Source organism: Carassius gibelio, chromosome A5, assembly GCF_023724105.1.
Source record: "Carassius gibelio isolate Cgi1373 ecotype wild population from Czech Republic chromosome A5, carGib1.2-hapl.c, whole genome shotgun sequence".
NCBI classification, from domain to species: Eukaryota; Metazoa; Chordata; class Actinopteri; order Cypriniformes; family Cyprinidae; genus Carassius; species Carassius gibelio.
This window is the reverse complement of record NC_068375.1, coordinates 3790475-3804742: the sequence shown is the minus strand read 5'-3', so window position 1 is coordinate 3804742 and position 14268 is coordinate 3790475. Positions and strand designations below refer to the sequence as shown.

The 14268-nt window shown below is 42.8% G+C and overlaps 1 protein-coding gene and 1 long non-coding RNA gene across 8 annotated transcripts in view; one reads left to right on the top strand and one right to left on the bottom strand.

The window, feature by feature from the left end:
* LOC127989103 (uncharacterized) overlaps positions 1–14268 on the top strand; it is a 117933-nt gene that overhangs the window by 32062 nt on the left and 71603 nt on the right. The window lies entirely within an intron of this gene.
* The window catches only part of LOC127988917 (integrin alpha-X), a 121316-nt gene that overhangs the window by 41047 nt on the left and 66001 nt on the right, over positions 1–14268 (bottom strand). For all 7 annotated transcript variants that reach the window (XR_008162137.1, XM_052591389.1, XM_052591392.1 and 4 more), the window contains 5 exons: positions 10253–10413; positions 9961–10127; positions 9627–9755; positions 9108–9181; positions 8757–8889 (listed from right to left, as the gene is read on the bottom strand). Coding sequence is in view for 6 of the 7 variants with exons in the window: in XM_052591389.1 (XP_052447349.1) it covers positions 8757–8889; positions 9108–9181; positions 9627–9755; positions 9961–10127; positions 10253–10413 (664 nt within the window). In the remaining variant the exon portion in view is untranslated. The remainder of the gene's footprint in view (positions 1–8756; positions 8890–9107; positions 9182–9626; positions 9756–9960; positions 10128–10252; positions 10414–14268) is intronic.

Below are 14268 nucleotides of genomic sequence, written 5' to 3'. Positions count from 1 at the left end.
TGCTATCAATCCGTTGCAGTGAATGAAGATGTATCACATCTGTTACAAGTGCAGTATGGAGTACCTCAAGGCTCAGTACAAGGGCCGTTACTTTTCATGCTTTACGTTACCCTTGGGACATATCATCAGGAAGCATGGTGTTAGCTTTTACTGTTATGCTGATGATACTCAGCTCTATATTTCTTCGAGGCCTCGAGAAACATTCCAATTTGAAAAATAAACGGAATGCATAGTCAGTATAAAACAAAACGTGGATGAGGAGTAATTTCTTACTGCTAAATTCTGAAAAAAAATAAGAAATGTTAATTATGGACATAAAAACTCTGCATGTAATAACCTAGAACGCTGTTTAAGACTTGATGGCTGCTCTTTAATTCTTTGTCATCAGTTAAGAACCTAGGTGTGCTATTTGATAGCAATCTTTCCTTTGAAAGCCACATATCTACCATTTGTAAGACTGCATTTTTCCATCTTAAAAATATATCTAAATTATGACCTATGCTCTCAAAGTCAAATGCAGAAATTTTAATTAATGTTAATTCAACTCCAGTGTGGCACGGGAGGCGTGGTTCAGCGAGGTCTCACAAATACCAGTGAGTATTAAGGGGGCTACCTATCGAGCTTTGGTGGATTCAGGTTGTAACCAGACCTCCATCAAAGCCTGATACAATCAGGGGCATTGGAAATGGGCCACATGGTTAAGGTGAGGTGTGTGCACGGGGATATAGTAGAATACCCTGTAAAAGCCATAGCCATCAAATCTAGCGGGAAAAAGCATTATGTGGAGGTGGCTGTTAGTTCGCGCCTACGACATCCACAAATTTTGGGAACTAATTGGCCCGCTTTCGAACAATTATTGGGGTGTTTAACAGTGGATGCCTCTGGGAAGAAGAGACGGCAGGTGGGGTGGGCAAGCACTCAGATGGGAGAATCTGTGCCAGGACCTAGTGGCACTTTTTTAGGGGAACCAAGCGGTTTGGTGAGGCTAACCAGACGCGATGACTTCCCCCTGGAACAGTCCCAAGATGGAACCCTCAAACACGCATTTGAGCAGGTCGGTTCCATCGATGGGCAGGTCCTCCACCCTGATCGTGCGCTCTCTTTTCTGTATTTTGCCATTATCAAGGATCGGTTGTATCGAGTGACCCACAACGCTCAAACAGAGGAGGATACAACCCAGTTGTTATGAAGTGATACGAACAGAAAGAGGCGACTCACAGCAAATTTACCACCTCAATCTCCTTAAAAAATGGAGCCAGGAGGAATCAGTGTTGCTGGCGACGGCAGTCAGCGGAGAGGAGGATCTCGGGCCAGAAGCGATTATCAAAGACAAATCCCTGGCCCCGGGAGGGGATCACCTCTCTCCCTCGCAGCTCACTGACATCAGCCGTTTACAATTAGAATTTGCAGACGTGTTTTCTCCTCTACCTGGTTGTACCAAACTGATTCAGCACCATATTGAGACAGAGCTGGGCGTGGTGGTTCGCAGCCGGCCATATAGATTACCTGAACACAAGAAAAAAGTGGTTCAGATGGAATTAGAGGCAATGCTGGGGATGGGAGTAATCGAGGAGTCCCACAGCGATTGGGCGAGCCCGATAGTTTTGGTACCTAAAACGAACGGCTCGTTGCGGTTTTGTGTGGACTATCCCAGGGTGAATACAGTGTCAAAATTTGATGCGTATCCAATGCCGCGGATTGACGAGTTGCTCGATCGGTTAGGTATGGCTCGTTTTTATTCGACATTGGACTTAACTAAGGGATATTGCCAAATTCCCTTATCTCCCATATCCAAAGAAAAAAACAGCCTTCACCACGCCATTTGGATTACACCAATTTGTGATGCTTCCTTTCGGTTTGTTCGGGGCCCCGGCTACGTTTCAGCGACTCATTGATCGAGTTCTGCGGCCCCATGCTGCATATGCCGCGGCCTACCTGGATGATATCATCATCTATAGTGGGGACTGGCAGCGGCATATGGAGCATGTGAGGGCTGATCTCAGGGCGTTGAGATGGGCGGGGCTAATGGCCAACCCGAAGAAGTGCGCAGCTGGGCGGGTGGAGGTAAGGTATCTGGGCTTCCACTTGGGCCACGGGCAGGTGCGTCCCCAAATTGATAAGACTCTCAGTGGTGGACAGTAACGGAGTAGCTTTACTTCGTTACTGTACTTAAGTACATTTTTCAAGTATCTGTACTTTACTTGAGTAATTTTATTTTGAGTAACTTTTACTTTTACTTCACTACATTCCGAAGCATAAAATCTTTTTTTTTACTTCACTACATTTCATAAAACATATCGTTACTCCCTATAATATATCACGAGCTCCGAGACGCAAGCGGTGTCTGATTCATCATGAATGAACTGAGTCTTTTCTAAATAAACCTTTAAATCGGATCGCGAATCGCACCAAACGATTCGTTTAGGAATTAGAATGATCCGATTGCAGCTGTTCTGGAGTCGACCACTCACTGATTCAAATGAACCGTTTAGTGCGAGTCCCCAGAAGTAAGATCTTGTGAGCGCGCGTGCGTCTGATGTTGCTAAAAGTAAGTTATCAATGTCGAAATATTGGATTAATTATTGTAACTGAAAATCATATTTAGGTCAAAATTTTCAGTTGTTTGGGAACTAAATCCGTTGTAAAGAGTGATCTATTTAAGCCCACTGAAATGCTCGAGTGCAGACACATCAATTTTAGGTAAAAAAAAAAAAAAAAAAACTTTAAATAACACAGATTAAATACAATAACTCATGCACGTTCAAATTCCCCGCTGCCATAATGTTAACAGTTTTATTAAAATGTCCTATGTGACGTCTGTTTTTATATTGTTTATCAACAGTAACGTTATACATATGTATATTGTTTGGATTAACTAGACGAGTAGACAGACATGAATGTTTATTCATAACCGTACTGAAAATAAGTAAATATTGTTAGCTCATGCTAACTGTCTAACAAGCTTGTTGGTGCTAAGTTGAGGTAATTTTTATAAATAATGTCCAAATATTTTTATTCAACCACCTATATATATATAGAGAGAGAGAGAGAGAGAGATAGATTACATCTGGGTAGAAAAGAAAGGATGTGATGTTCAGAACATGGTAACTACAGTAATTATTAAAGTGGGAAGAGATGCACCCCGTTTGGCCAGGGTAGTTTTTAAACCATAGACAAGGTTTGAGAAGGAAAAAATCATTATGAAAATATAATTATATATGTTCTTCCTAACTTCAGGCCTTATTATCATGTCATATATAAAGTTACAGTACAGACCAAAAGTTTGGACACACTTTCTCATTCAAAGAGCTTTCTTTATTTTTATGACTAAGAAAATTGTAGATTCACACTGAAGGCATCAAAACTATGAATTAACACATGTGGAATTATATATGGAATTATATTAATAACAAAAAAGCTTGAAACAACTGAAAATATGTCATATTCTAGGTTCTTCAAAGTAGCCACCTTTTGCTTTGATTACTGCTTTGCACACTCTTGACATTCTCTTGATGAGCTTCAAGAGGTAGTCACCTGAAACGGTCTTCCAACAGTCTTGAAGGAGTTCCCCGAGAGATGCTTAGCACTTGTTGGCCCTTTTGCCTTCTGTCTGCGGTCCAGCTCACCCCTAAACCATCTTGTTTGTGTTCAGGTCCAGTGACTGTGGAGGCCAGGTCATCTGGTGCAGCACCCCATCACTCTCCTTCTTGGTCAAATAGCCCTTGATGCCTTCAGTGTGACTCTACAATCTTCATAGTCATGAAAATAAAGAAAACTCTTTCAATGAGGAGGTGTGCCCAAACTTTTGGTCTGTAGTGTAACTTTGATCTGTAAAACAAACTTTAAATTACTTTGTTCTTATTGGTGAAAAACAGATGGTCAACTTTGTTTTCTCTCAGGTACATCACAGTGTAAGCTTCACAGTTAACATCACTCACATCAACGTAGTCCATATCAACAACAAAAATATATCTTGACTCCATATAGTGGTTATTTTGGAAAAAATCCCAGGTATTTTGAGCAGTAGGATTATAAAAAAATATTTGCTAATATAACATTAAATTAAGTAGCCTATATAAAATTGCAAACATCTATCTTTCAGTACTTTTTTACTTAAGTACATAAAAAATTGAGTACTTTTGTACTTTCACTTGAGTAAGATTGAAAAAGGAGTACTTTTACTTTTACTGGAGTAATATTTTACTATACGTATCTGTACTTTTACTCAAGTACTTGATTTGTGTACTTCGTCCACCACTGCAACAGCGATTGCGACCTGCCCCAGGCCCAAAACCAAAAAGGAGGTGAGGCAGTTCCTGGGGCTGGTGGGATATTACAGGATGCTGACTGACCTAAAAAGGAGGAACCAGATACGGTCCAGTGGATGGAGCAGTGCCAACAGGCCTTTACCCGGGTTAAGGCTTCCCTGTGTGGCGGACCGCTCCTACACTCTCCTAACTTTTCTCTCCCCTTTCTGTTGCAGACCGACGCGTTGGACGGTGGCTGGGCATGGTCTTGTCCCAGGAGGTGGAGGGGGAGGACCGCCCGGTGCTGTACATTAGTCAGAAGCTCTCAAAGAGGCAGACTAAGTACAACACCATAGAGAAGGAGTGTTTGGCCATCAGCTGGGCAGTACTCACCCTTCCTTATTACCTCCTGGGCCGAGAGTTCACCCTCTGCTCGGACCACGCGCCCCTCCAGTGGCTCCACCGCATGAAGGATACCATCTCGCGAATCACCTGTTGGTATCTGGCTTTACAGCCGTTTAAGTTCAAGGTGATTCACAGGCCAGGGGTGCAGATGGCTGTGGAATGGGGGGAGGCTTCCCGGTCTAAGTCAGGCGGTTGGGGTATGTAGCACGGGAGGCATGGTTCAGCGAGGTCTGCAACGGGAGAGAGAGCGAGGAGACGAGCGGTGGTAAGTGGGTCAAGTGGAAAACAACTAACACCTGGTTCTGATTGCAGTGATTGGCGTGGGAAGGCAGTATTAAGGACAGCTGAAAGACGGCGAGAGAAGATAGAGAACTGAGGACTCGCGGCACCGTGAAGCCAGCATGCAGAAAGAACTGTGAAGTGAATTAAGTATATGTGTGTGTGGCACGAGATCGTTTTTGTTTTTGAGTTATTAATACATTTCCCACAAGCCTCAGTACGTCTACTCCGGTCTCCTTCCTTCAAACATAACCAAAATGCAGCAGCTAGAGTTCTTACTAGAACCTGGAAGTATGACCATATTAGCCAGGTTCTGTCAACAATGCACTGGCTACCTATTAAACATTATTACTTATAAAGTCCTGAATGGTTTAGTACCTCAGTATTTGGACGAGCTCTTATTGCACTATAGTCATCCATGTCCGGTGTGTTCTCAAAACTGGTAATTTGGCAATTTGATAATACCTAGAATATCAAAATCAACACACTAACACATTTCTAATATTCAAATCCATTAAAGGATTTTTAGGCTGCATTAATTAGGTAAACTGGAAGGAAACTAGTTTGGAAGTAGCAGGTTTACTCTGGCACAGGATGTGTTTGATTCCCTCCGTCTGCTTCTGTGTCACCAAGAACTGCCAGGTGAAGCTGCCGACAGTGTCACCAAAAAGTCTGAGACACAGGAGCATTCAGCAACTGTACTTTATCATGCTCCATCATGTTGTCCAAACACAGCCAGAGATGCGCTCCTGGACCAATAACGTGCTCATTGCACGACCCAGGGACTGTGAGGTCACTTTCACTCTCACTTTCGAGGTCTGTCACAGCATGCAGTTGCTAGATGTATAGTAACGAAGTAGAACTACTTCACTACTGTACTTAAGTACTAAAAGGCGGTATCTGTACTTTACTGGAGTATTATTTTTTTCTCCTACTTCCACTTTTACTTCGGTACATATTTTCGCTGAGTTTAATACTTTTACTCCGATATTTTTTTTTATGTGTTGCATCGTTACTCGTTACAATTATAATAATGTTACGAATCATTCCATTACAAACCACTGCCAGAACTGTAGATGGCAGATTTGATGAAGCTGCCACATCATTGAGCGAAACAAGCGATTAAGAAGACTGCGCGTGCTGACTGAACTGCTGTGAAGAGAGAAATGAACACCGAGCCGAGCCAGATAATGACTCGTTCACGAGTCAAGAACCGGTTGCATCGGTTCTCGGATGACCAGTAAGGTTAGTTCTTTCTGACAGTTCGATTCAATAAACCAGTTGAAGAAAACAGTTCACCGATTATTTTGCGCTCGATGCAATGGCGTCATTGGCATTTACTGCACCTGGGCTTATAACATTAACACAGAATCAGTTCAGAATCAATCACCAAAAGAATCAGTTCGGTCCAGACGCTCTGTGTGTTGGTTTGCTTCACGCTAAATCACACATGCGCAGTATCATCAGCTCATCGGTTCACGAATCAGACGCGTCTGACAGAAACGGTTCTTGACTCGTGAACGAGTCATTATCTGGCTCGGCTCGGTGTTCATCTTCAGTTCTCTCTTCACAGCAATTCAGTCAGTGTACTGTTTGAGTCAATGAATTACTCCGGGATATTGGTTTGTTTTAACTCAGAGGGAGTGTCAGACACATTAAACAAGTTAACAGCTTAATTCATCTGTGGATTAATGCGTATTAGAGATGCGAACTGTTTAAAACGATTCAATTCGATTTGGTGGAATGTTTCAAAAAGATCTGGTTACATCGAATGATTCGTTCGCGAACCAGATATCACAAACTGCTTTGTTTTTAACTGTCTTAACAACAGACACGGAAGAGAAGACAATGCTGAATAAATTCGTAGTTTTTGCTATTTTTGGACCAAAATGTATTTTCGATGCTTCAAAAAATTCTAAATGACCCTCTGATGTCTTATGGGTTTGAAACAACATGAGGGTAAGTTATTAATGACATCATTTTGCAAATTGGGCTAACTAACCCTAGTAATGTTAACGTTTTTTGTTTACAAGAAGTTACAGTCAAAGGAATTGTGATTGTCCTTTAGGTTAATCATTTGAAATAGTAAAAACAATATGTTCAAACGTTTGACTACTTTCTTTAATAGCTACATAACACAATACTTCTACTTTTACTTTCAGTACTTGAGTAGTAAATTTTAAAATAGACTACTTGCAATACTTAAGTACAAAAAATGTTGAATACTTTAGTACTTCTACTTAAGTGTGGTGCTTAAAGAGCACTTCAACTTCTACTCAAGTCACTTTTTTGATAGAGCACTTGTACTTTTACTCAAGTATGGGTCTCTAGTGCTTTATACATCTCTGTGTAGGACTGCCTGGTCATGACCACCCACATGCAGGTGTAACACCTCCTTTTTCTTTTAAAGATGTTACACTAAGGGGGGTTCAACAGAAATTTGAATAGTACTGAAAAGTAACACCACTTCATTAGACAAACGCCAAGAGCAGGAATGACCAATGGTAGTCATAGTCACAGTCCTAGTGGTATTAAAGCTAGTCAAATCTTAAGGCAATAGATAAGGAAAATACAATATAAAACCCAGGTAACACTTAGCCTGTTACACAGGTGTTTCAAAGCTTTGGCATGATGGACCTGCAGTAACATCATTGGGTGGAGGGCAGAAGTTGGATTTTGGACACAGATCCATAGCCACCAACTGCTCCACCAAGGGAATTCCTGTGTACCCCAAAGCAGCTCAACCATTTAGGATGGTGAGAGGGCAGCATTCCACGATCTTGTAAGCTCCTCATGCACATCCAGGAAGAACGGTACCAGAGGGGGGCACTGAGAACCAGCTCTACCACCACCGAGTAAACCACTGGTCCAGCCTCAAAGGATTGTGATGCAGTGGAGGATTCCACATGAGCCTGACATTCTCAGTGGCTCAGGAAAACATAGCCTTCATCTCTGGGTCTGGCTTGGAAGGGGGTAATGCAGCCTGGTAATCATCCCTGAAGAGGAGCAATCACCTTCCGATGCAGCGATCGACATCCAGTCTCGAGAGGCTGAGCCACAGGAAATACCCGGCTCCCTCCACACTGTAGAGGGGCCAACATGTCCCTCCAGCACCTCCACCAGTTGCGGAGTGCTTGAGGGGTGACAAACTGCCTCTAGGGAAGCCGTCACCTTGATCTTCAAATCACCTTTGACTCCACTAGAAACTGCGCTGCCCCAATTGCCGGGATGAACACTAGATAATTGCAGAGGTACCCTGCTGTGTTTGACATAGTGGAGTCTTTCATGCTACTCCAAGATGGGCATGTCCCCACAAATGGAACATGACACATGAGACAGCGATCATGAAAATCCCAAGGCACGAGATAGCCATAAACACCCATAAACACATGGGCTATGAGCCTTTTTTTTAAAGATGCTCCTGGTGTGGTTGTTTGCATGAGGATGATCTTTTTTACTCTCCACCATGTGACTGTGACCACAGCTATGTTGTAATGCCTGCACTCGCTTTTCTCTCTGCAAAACTGAAGTAGAGAGCAATAGTGATGCACTACCGCTAGGCACCGAATCGAAAGGATGAATGAATGTGGTGCAACTGCTGCCTCACGCTGTGATAAGTGGCAGCTTGATGCAATAATCATATACAAATGTGAATTGGCTTGCTTAGTTTACACTCAAATTGGATTGGTCTCTCTGGCGAGAGCCAATTTGTGATGTCAAGAGTGAACATCTTAAAAGGAACTTATTATTGCCCCTACACCTGTGTAGTAAGAAAATGTTTGAATATTGTGAATTTTAAGGAAACATTTTTATAGAATATCTCACTGTTTTGATGTGGGTGAAGGAGAGGATGGTGGGATGATGAAGAAAAAGCTCTGTATCCATGGAATCTTCTCCGTTATTGTATACCTCCACTGAGAGATTCACTGGGTAACCAGCAGTACTCACCACAGTATCACTGGTGCACAGATAAAAGTCATTTTACATATTTTTGGCAAAGTATAGATGTAGAATTCTGGCCATTGTATTTATCACACATGACATATAAATAATGACATTTATTGGCAAACTATTTGTATTTTATCAGTATTGGCCCTATGTGGCCATATGTCCATATTTATATATTGGTCTCTTGAAGGTATCTATAACAAAAGTGAAATGTAATTGTAGTCTAACCTCGTAAAAAAGAGAGACACATTTAAATCCGATATACACACATGATCTTCCCCACACACTTTCTCCAGAACAACCTGAAAAACACAAACCTATTCACTAATAAGGTAAAAGAGTGTACCATTATGGTAAGATTGGCAAAGATGCCCAACTTATGTAAACATTTAGATGATGATGCATTATAGGAAATAAATAGAAACATTTGGAAATGTATTTGTTATAGCATAAATGTAAAATATAAAAAATTATGGGTTAGGATGCTTTGATAGAACTTGCTTTGATAAAACATAATACAATATAATATATCACTATTTTCCAAAAAAAATAAAATAAAAAATAAGATCAATTTACATCAAAACTGTTTTGACTGACTAAATTCACAAATGTTGATTTTCAGATAAAATTACAAAATTAAAAATAGTGTAGACAATCATCAAAAGTGCTGAGATGAGATTCTGAGACGTCTATGGTCAAGAGAAAAAAATAAGGCATGGGTTGGGGGTGGTTTTACATCCCACACACCATTTCTTTAAATGCAGGCCAGCAGTCAGGGCTTAGCACTGGCCTTAAGCCTCCTGTTCCTGGAATAGCTTCTGTTTTTACTTTCATCTTCCCGGAGAGAGGAACTTCATGGTAGTCTGTAATACACTCCTGTTGTGAACACACAACATATACACAAAAAGAAAATATAGTTTTTTTTTTTCCACAATGCATAACAAACTGTTCTGTATTTATTTATTTATTTATATATATATTTTTTTTACATTAAAAACCCCTTACTATATGAATTTTTTTATTTCTTTTGATGAAAGATTTTGTGACATACAATCATATTTTGTTTCTGTTTCACACTGACCGGGATACTGATGTATAGAGTAGTGCAGACAGGAGATATGCTGCTCAGGTTGCCATTGAGGGTCCAGAGAAATGAGGCTGATCTGGGACCAAATAACAGCCGAGGAGCTCTGGCCTGAGGGTCCAGCTTTAGCTCCAGAGCCACTGACACCACAGAACCAAAAGGACCTAAATCAATCATATGTATATATACTGTCAAAAAAAAAAAAAAAGGTATACAGTACATTCAGAACAGTGTGTTAGGCATTGTGGGAAAACAGATACAAATGTATCTCTTTTGCCGAATAACTTACCTTGTATATCACCCTTGACAATCTCTTTTACAGTCATACAGATTGTAACCGTGGCAACAGGGGTGTTGAGACCAAGGGGGGCGGAGCAATGAAAGAATTTTTGATGGATGATTGGTGGGTCAAAACTAACATTTATAGGCAAACACATGACAGGCTGAGACCTATTAAAATGTGATAGAAAATAAATTTGATCAGTTTCAGGTTAACTTTATTTGTACACATAGGTAGACTAGGTATGCAGTGTTGTGAGTTCTCACATCTTCCACATTTTACAGACACCACAAACATTAAACGACATATATGATACAAGTGCTTTATGGGTCCCAGCATCACCAACAACTTTTTTTTCCTAAGACTTATCCTTATTTAACTGAGTAATAGCTGCTGGCACAAAGCTGTTTTTATACCGCTTAGTTATACAATACAGAAATCTATGCATAGATGGCAGAAGTTTACATTCATTGTTCAAAGGATGAGAGTCATCATTTAGAATTTAACTCTACAGGGATGCTGGACTAAGCTATGACTCCCCAGTCAGCTTACTAGACCATGTAACAATTTGACTCACTGAATTCTTGTTCATTACAGACAAGTTTCCAAACCAAGACACCAGAGAAAATGTTTGTTTGTATATATATATATATATATATATATATATACAGCCCCAACGCCACAGGAGAGCACGGACCCACACTGCACTAGAACACTTCCAAGACAGGATGCCGAGCACCGAACACCCAAACCACCTCACAGCACAGCCAGTTCTCACACGAATTCATTTAATAAATCCACCCCTTCTGTGAATTTACCCTCCTTCTCGTGTCGTGTCCTACTTCACCCCGCCACACTGGTGGAGAATGCGGGCAACTCAGTGAAGTGGACACTGACGACCCTACCCCTCACTGCGTGCAACGAGTCAATTGGTTTGGATTTGTTTGTTTTTTTTTTTTTCCCTCACGGTCTCTACCTGACAAATCTTCTCTGGTTCCCCAGGTGGTGCTCCTAACCCGATAATGGATGCGCTGCTAAAACATCTCACCAAGCCTGCAACAAATCATGGAAAACATGGCCGCCCCGCAGGGGGAAACTGAGCGAGAGTTGGCCACGCCCCGAATGACCACAGCCCCGTGAACTCCGATACCTGACCCCCGTGTCCAAGCAACCCAGCTGCTGCCCAGGATGACCGCCCATGATGACGTGACGATGTACCTTCAGATGTTTGAGACCGTTGCTACTAGGGAGGCGTGGCCCAAAGTAGATTGGGCCCGCACCATTGCACCCCTGCTCACGGGAGAGGCTCAGCGTGCATACTTCGCACTCCCCCTGGAGCTAAGCACCTCCTACGAGGACCTATGAAAGGAGATCCTGGGACGAATGGGGTTGTCAATGATCAGCACCGCCCAACTGTTCAAAGAGTGGACCTTCGACCCATGACAGCCAGCTCGGGCCCAAGCCGCTAGCCTCTCCCGTCTGGCTAAACACTGGTTGCTGGCCGGGGGTCCCACTGTACATCAGGTAGCGGAGCGTGTCATGGTTGATCGCCTCCTACGTGCCCTTCACCGCCCGCAACGTCAGGCCGCTGGGATGCGGAATCCTGTCAATGTAGACAAACTTGTTGAGGCCATAGAGCTGGCGGAGGCCACCCAACACCGGGAGATAGGGGAGAGAGCGCCATTGTTTCCCAAAAGGGTGGTCCAGGAGCGGCGCATGCCAGAGGGCACCCAGCGTGAGAAGAAGGTGGCAGCTATCCTCTCTGCGCAGCAGCCCATCTCTAAGACACAGGTATGGGCCTTTTTGGGGTTGGCGGGATATTATCGCTGCTTCATCCCTAACTTCTCCTCCTTAGCTTCTCCCCTGACAGACCTGACCAGGAAGGGGCAGCCGGAGAAAGTTGTGTGGAATCCCGGAACGGAAGCCGCATTTCTCAAAATCAAGGCCGCCCTGAATACGGAACCGGTCCTCCGTGCCCCCGACTTCAATCGCCCATTCCTGCTGCAAACCGACGTGTCAGACACCGGGTTGGGAGCCATCTTGTCGCAGGGCCACGATGGTGAGGAACACCCGGTGATGTTCATCAGCCAAAAGCTGAACCCCGCAGAACAGCGGTACACCACCGTAGAGAGGGAAGCGTTGGCTGTCAAGTGGGCAGTCCTGGAGCTCCTTTATTACCTCCTCGGCTGCCACTTCACCCTCCTCACGGACCACGCTCCCCTGCAGTGGATGGCCCGGGCAAAGGAGACCAACGCCAGGGTGACGCGGTGGTTCCTGGCGCTCCAGGACTTTAACTTCACCCTACAACATCGGACGGGGACATATTTATTTTTTACATATATTTTACATACATATATAGTTTTTTTTTTTCTGTTTCTCAAAGGATGTAGTTTTTTGAAGGCTGGTTGTGTTGGAGTATCTCTTTCTTTGACCTCTCCTCTTCAGAATGTTACAGTACATCAACTTCTACCTGTCCTTCTCATTACTCATCTACCTCCTCTGTAACTGCATTATTCAGCATCACCATGTCCTTATGCACACAGACTACTGTTGAAGAGTATGGTGACTTTGATCTTGTAATCCATCCCTCAATCAACAGATCCCCTAGTTATTATTTAATCTCTTCATGCAGCGGCTTCAGGACAGACATGCATGTGTGCTTCATGGGTGTGGTATCATGGAGGAGAATTTTTAGCCAGAGAGATGGAATACATCCCACATCATTGTCATCGCAGGCAAAAGCAACACTCTCCTCATTTAAAAGCGGTTTTACTTTCTGTTGCTGTTCCGGTGTTAAATGGTCAACATTATCAGGAGGGCCTATAAGCCTTTCCCCTTGGGTTGTTAGCATCATCTCAGCATTTTCTTTAAATCTATTAACTTGTTTACTGTCTTTGAGAGGCAGGCTTTGAGTAGTGTGTGCAGTCTCTCACTTGCATGTGGCTGGTCTCACCTCAGCTGGGTAGATGGTGTTTACTCGCTGTATATGGCCCAGAAGGGCACATAGAGGCAGGTCATCATGGACAGGAATGCATATGCATGAACAGGTCCCTGGAGTCGGACAATGTTTTCCTCTACCCTCAATTAGTCTGGCCACGATGTGCACTCATCCGGCACAAACAGGCCATCTTGGTCAGATAATAAAGGGCCCTTTTTGATGCAACATTTAACAGTTCTAACCTTTTTAACTGGAATTTTTTATTTATTTCTGACCTTCATTACTCCATCGATGCACCTATCATCCACACTTCTCACTAAGATCAGTAACACGTCTTCTTTCTTACAGTCATAGGAGAGCGAAGTACTCTTGGCTTTGGTTGTTACACCAGCAGACAGCTCGACACTATTATTCAGAAGATACTCAATGATATTTTACCCAATAATGGGTTCCTCTGCCACCCCATCATCACCAGATACTAATACAGGTACCTCCAATTCCAGCAATGTGGCTTTGTCTGTTCCATCTTAAAAGTCACTTCGACCCTGCTTTCAAACTGGATAATTGTTTGGTTTACTACTCAACAGGTGAGATCTCCAGGACCTAGGATCTATTCAAGGTTTCGTAGTGTGGTGTGTGGAAGATCTTTTCTCCACATTTTGTTCATAAGACAGACTTGTGATCCAATATCCCATAGTGCTTGCATTGCCACACCATGAACAGTTCACAATACATTTTTCTCCAATCAAATTCAGCAACTGTGCAATGTGTTTGGTGGATAATTGATTAGCCCTTACTGATCTGATCAGCTGTAGGTAGCTGTCCTTCTGTTTCACAGTTTATTGGGCTTCCAACTGCTTAATGCTGTCCTACAAGAGTAAACTTTGATGTTTCGGTCACTGTGATGATGTTGTGTGAGCTGTTATCGTCAAACTGTTAGCTGAGTGCACCCTTTCTTTTCTTCCTGCAGTGGTCCTCTAAACCCTCTGAGTCCTTCTTGTCCATGATCTATAGTATTTTTTCAAAGCTTTTACTTGTGTGTTTGTGGGTTGTTCTTTACCTGTGATTGCCTGAACCATTCTATCTT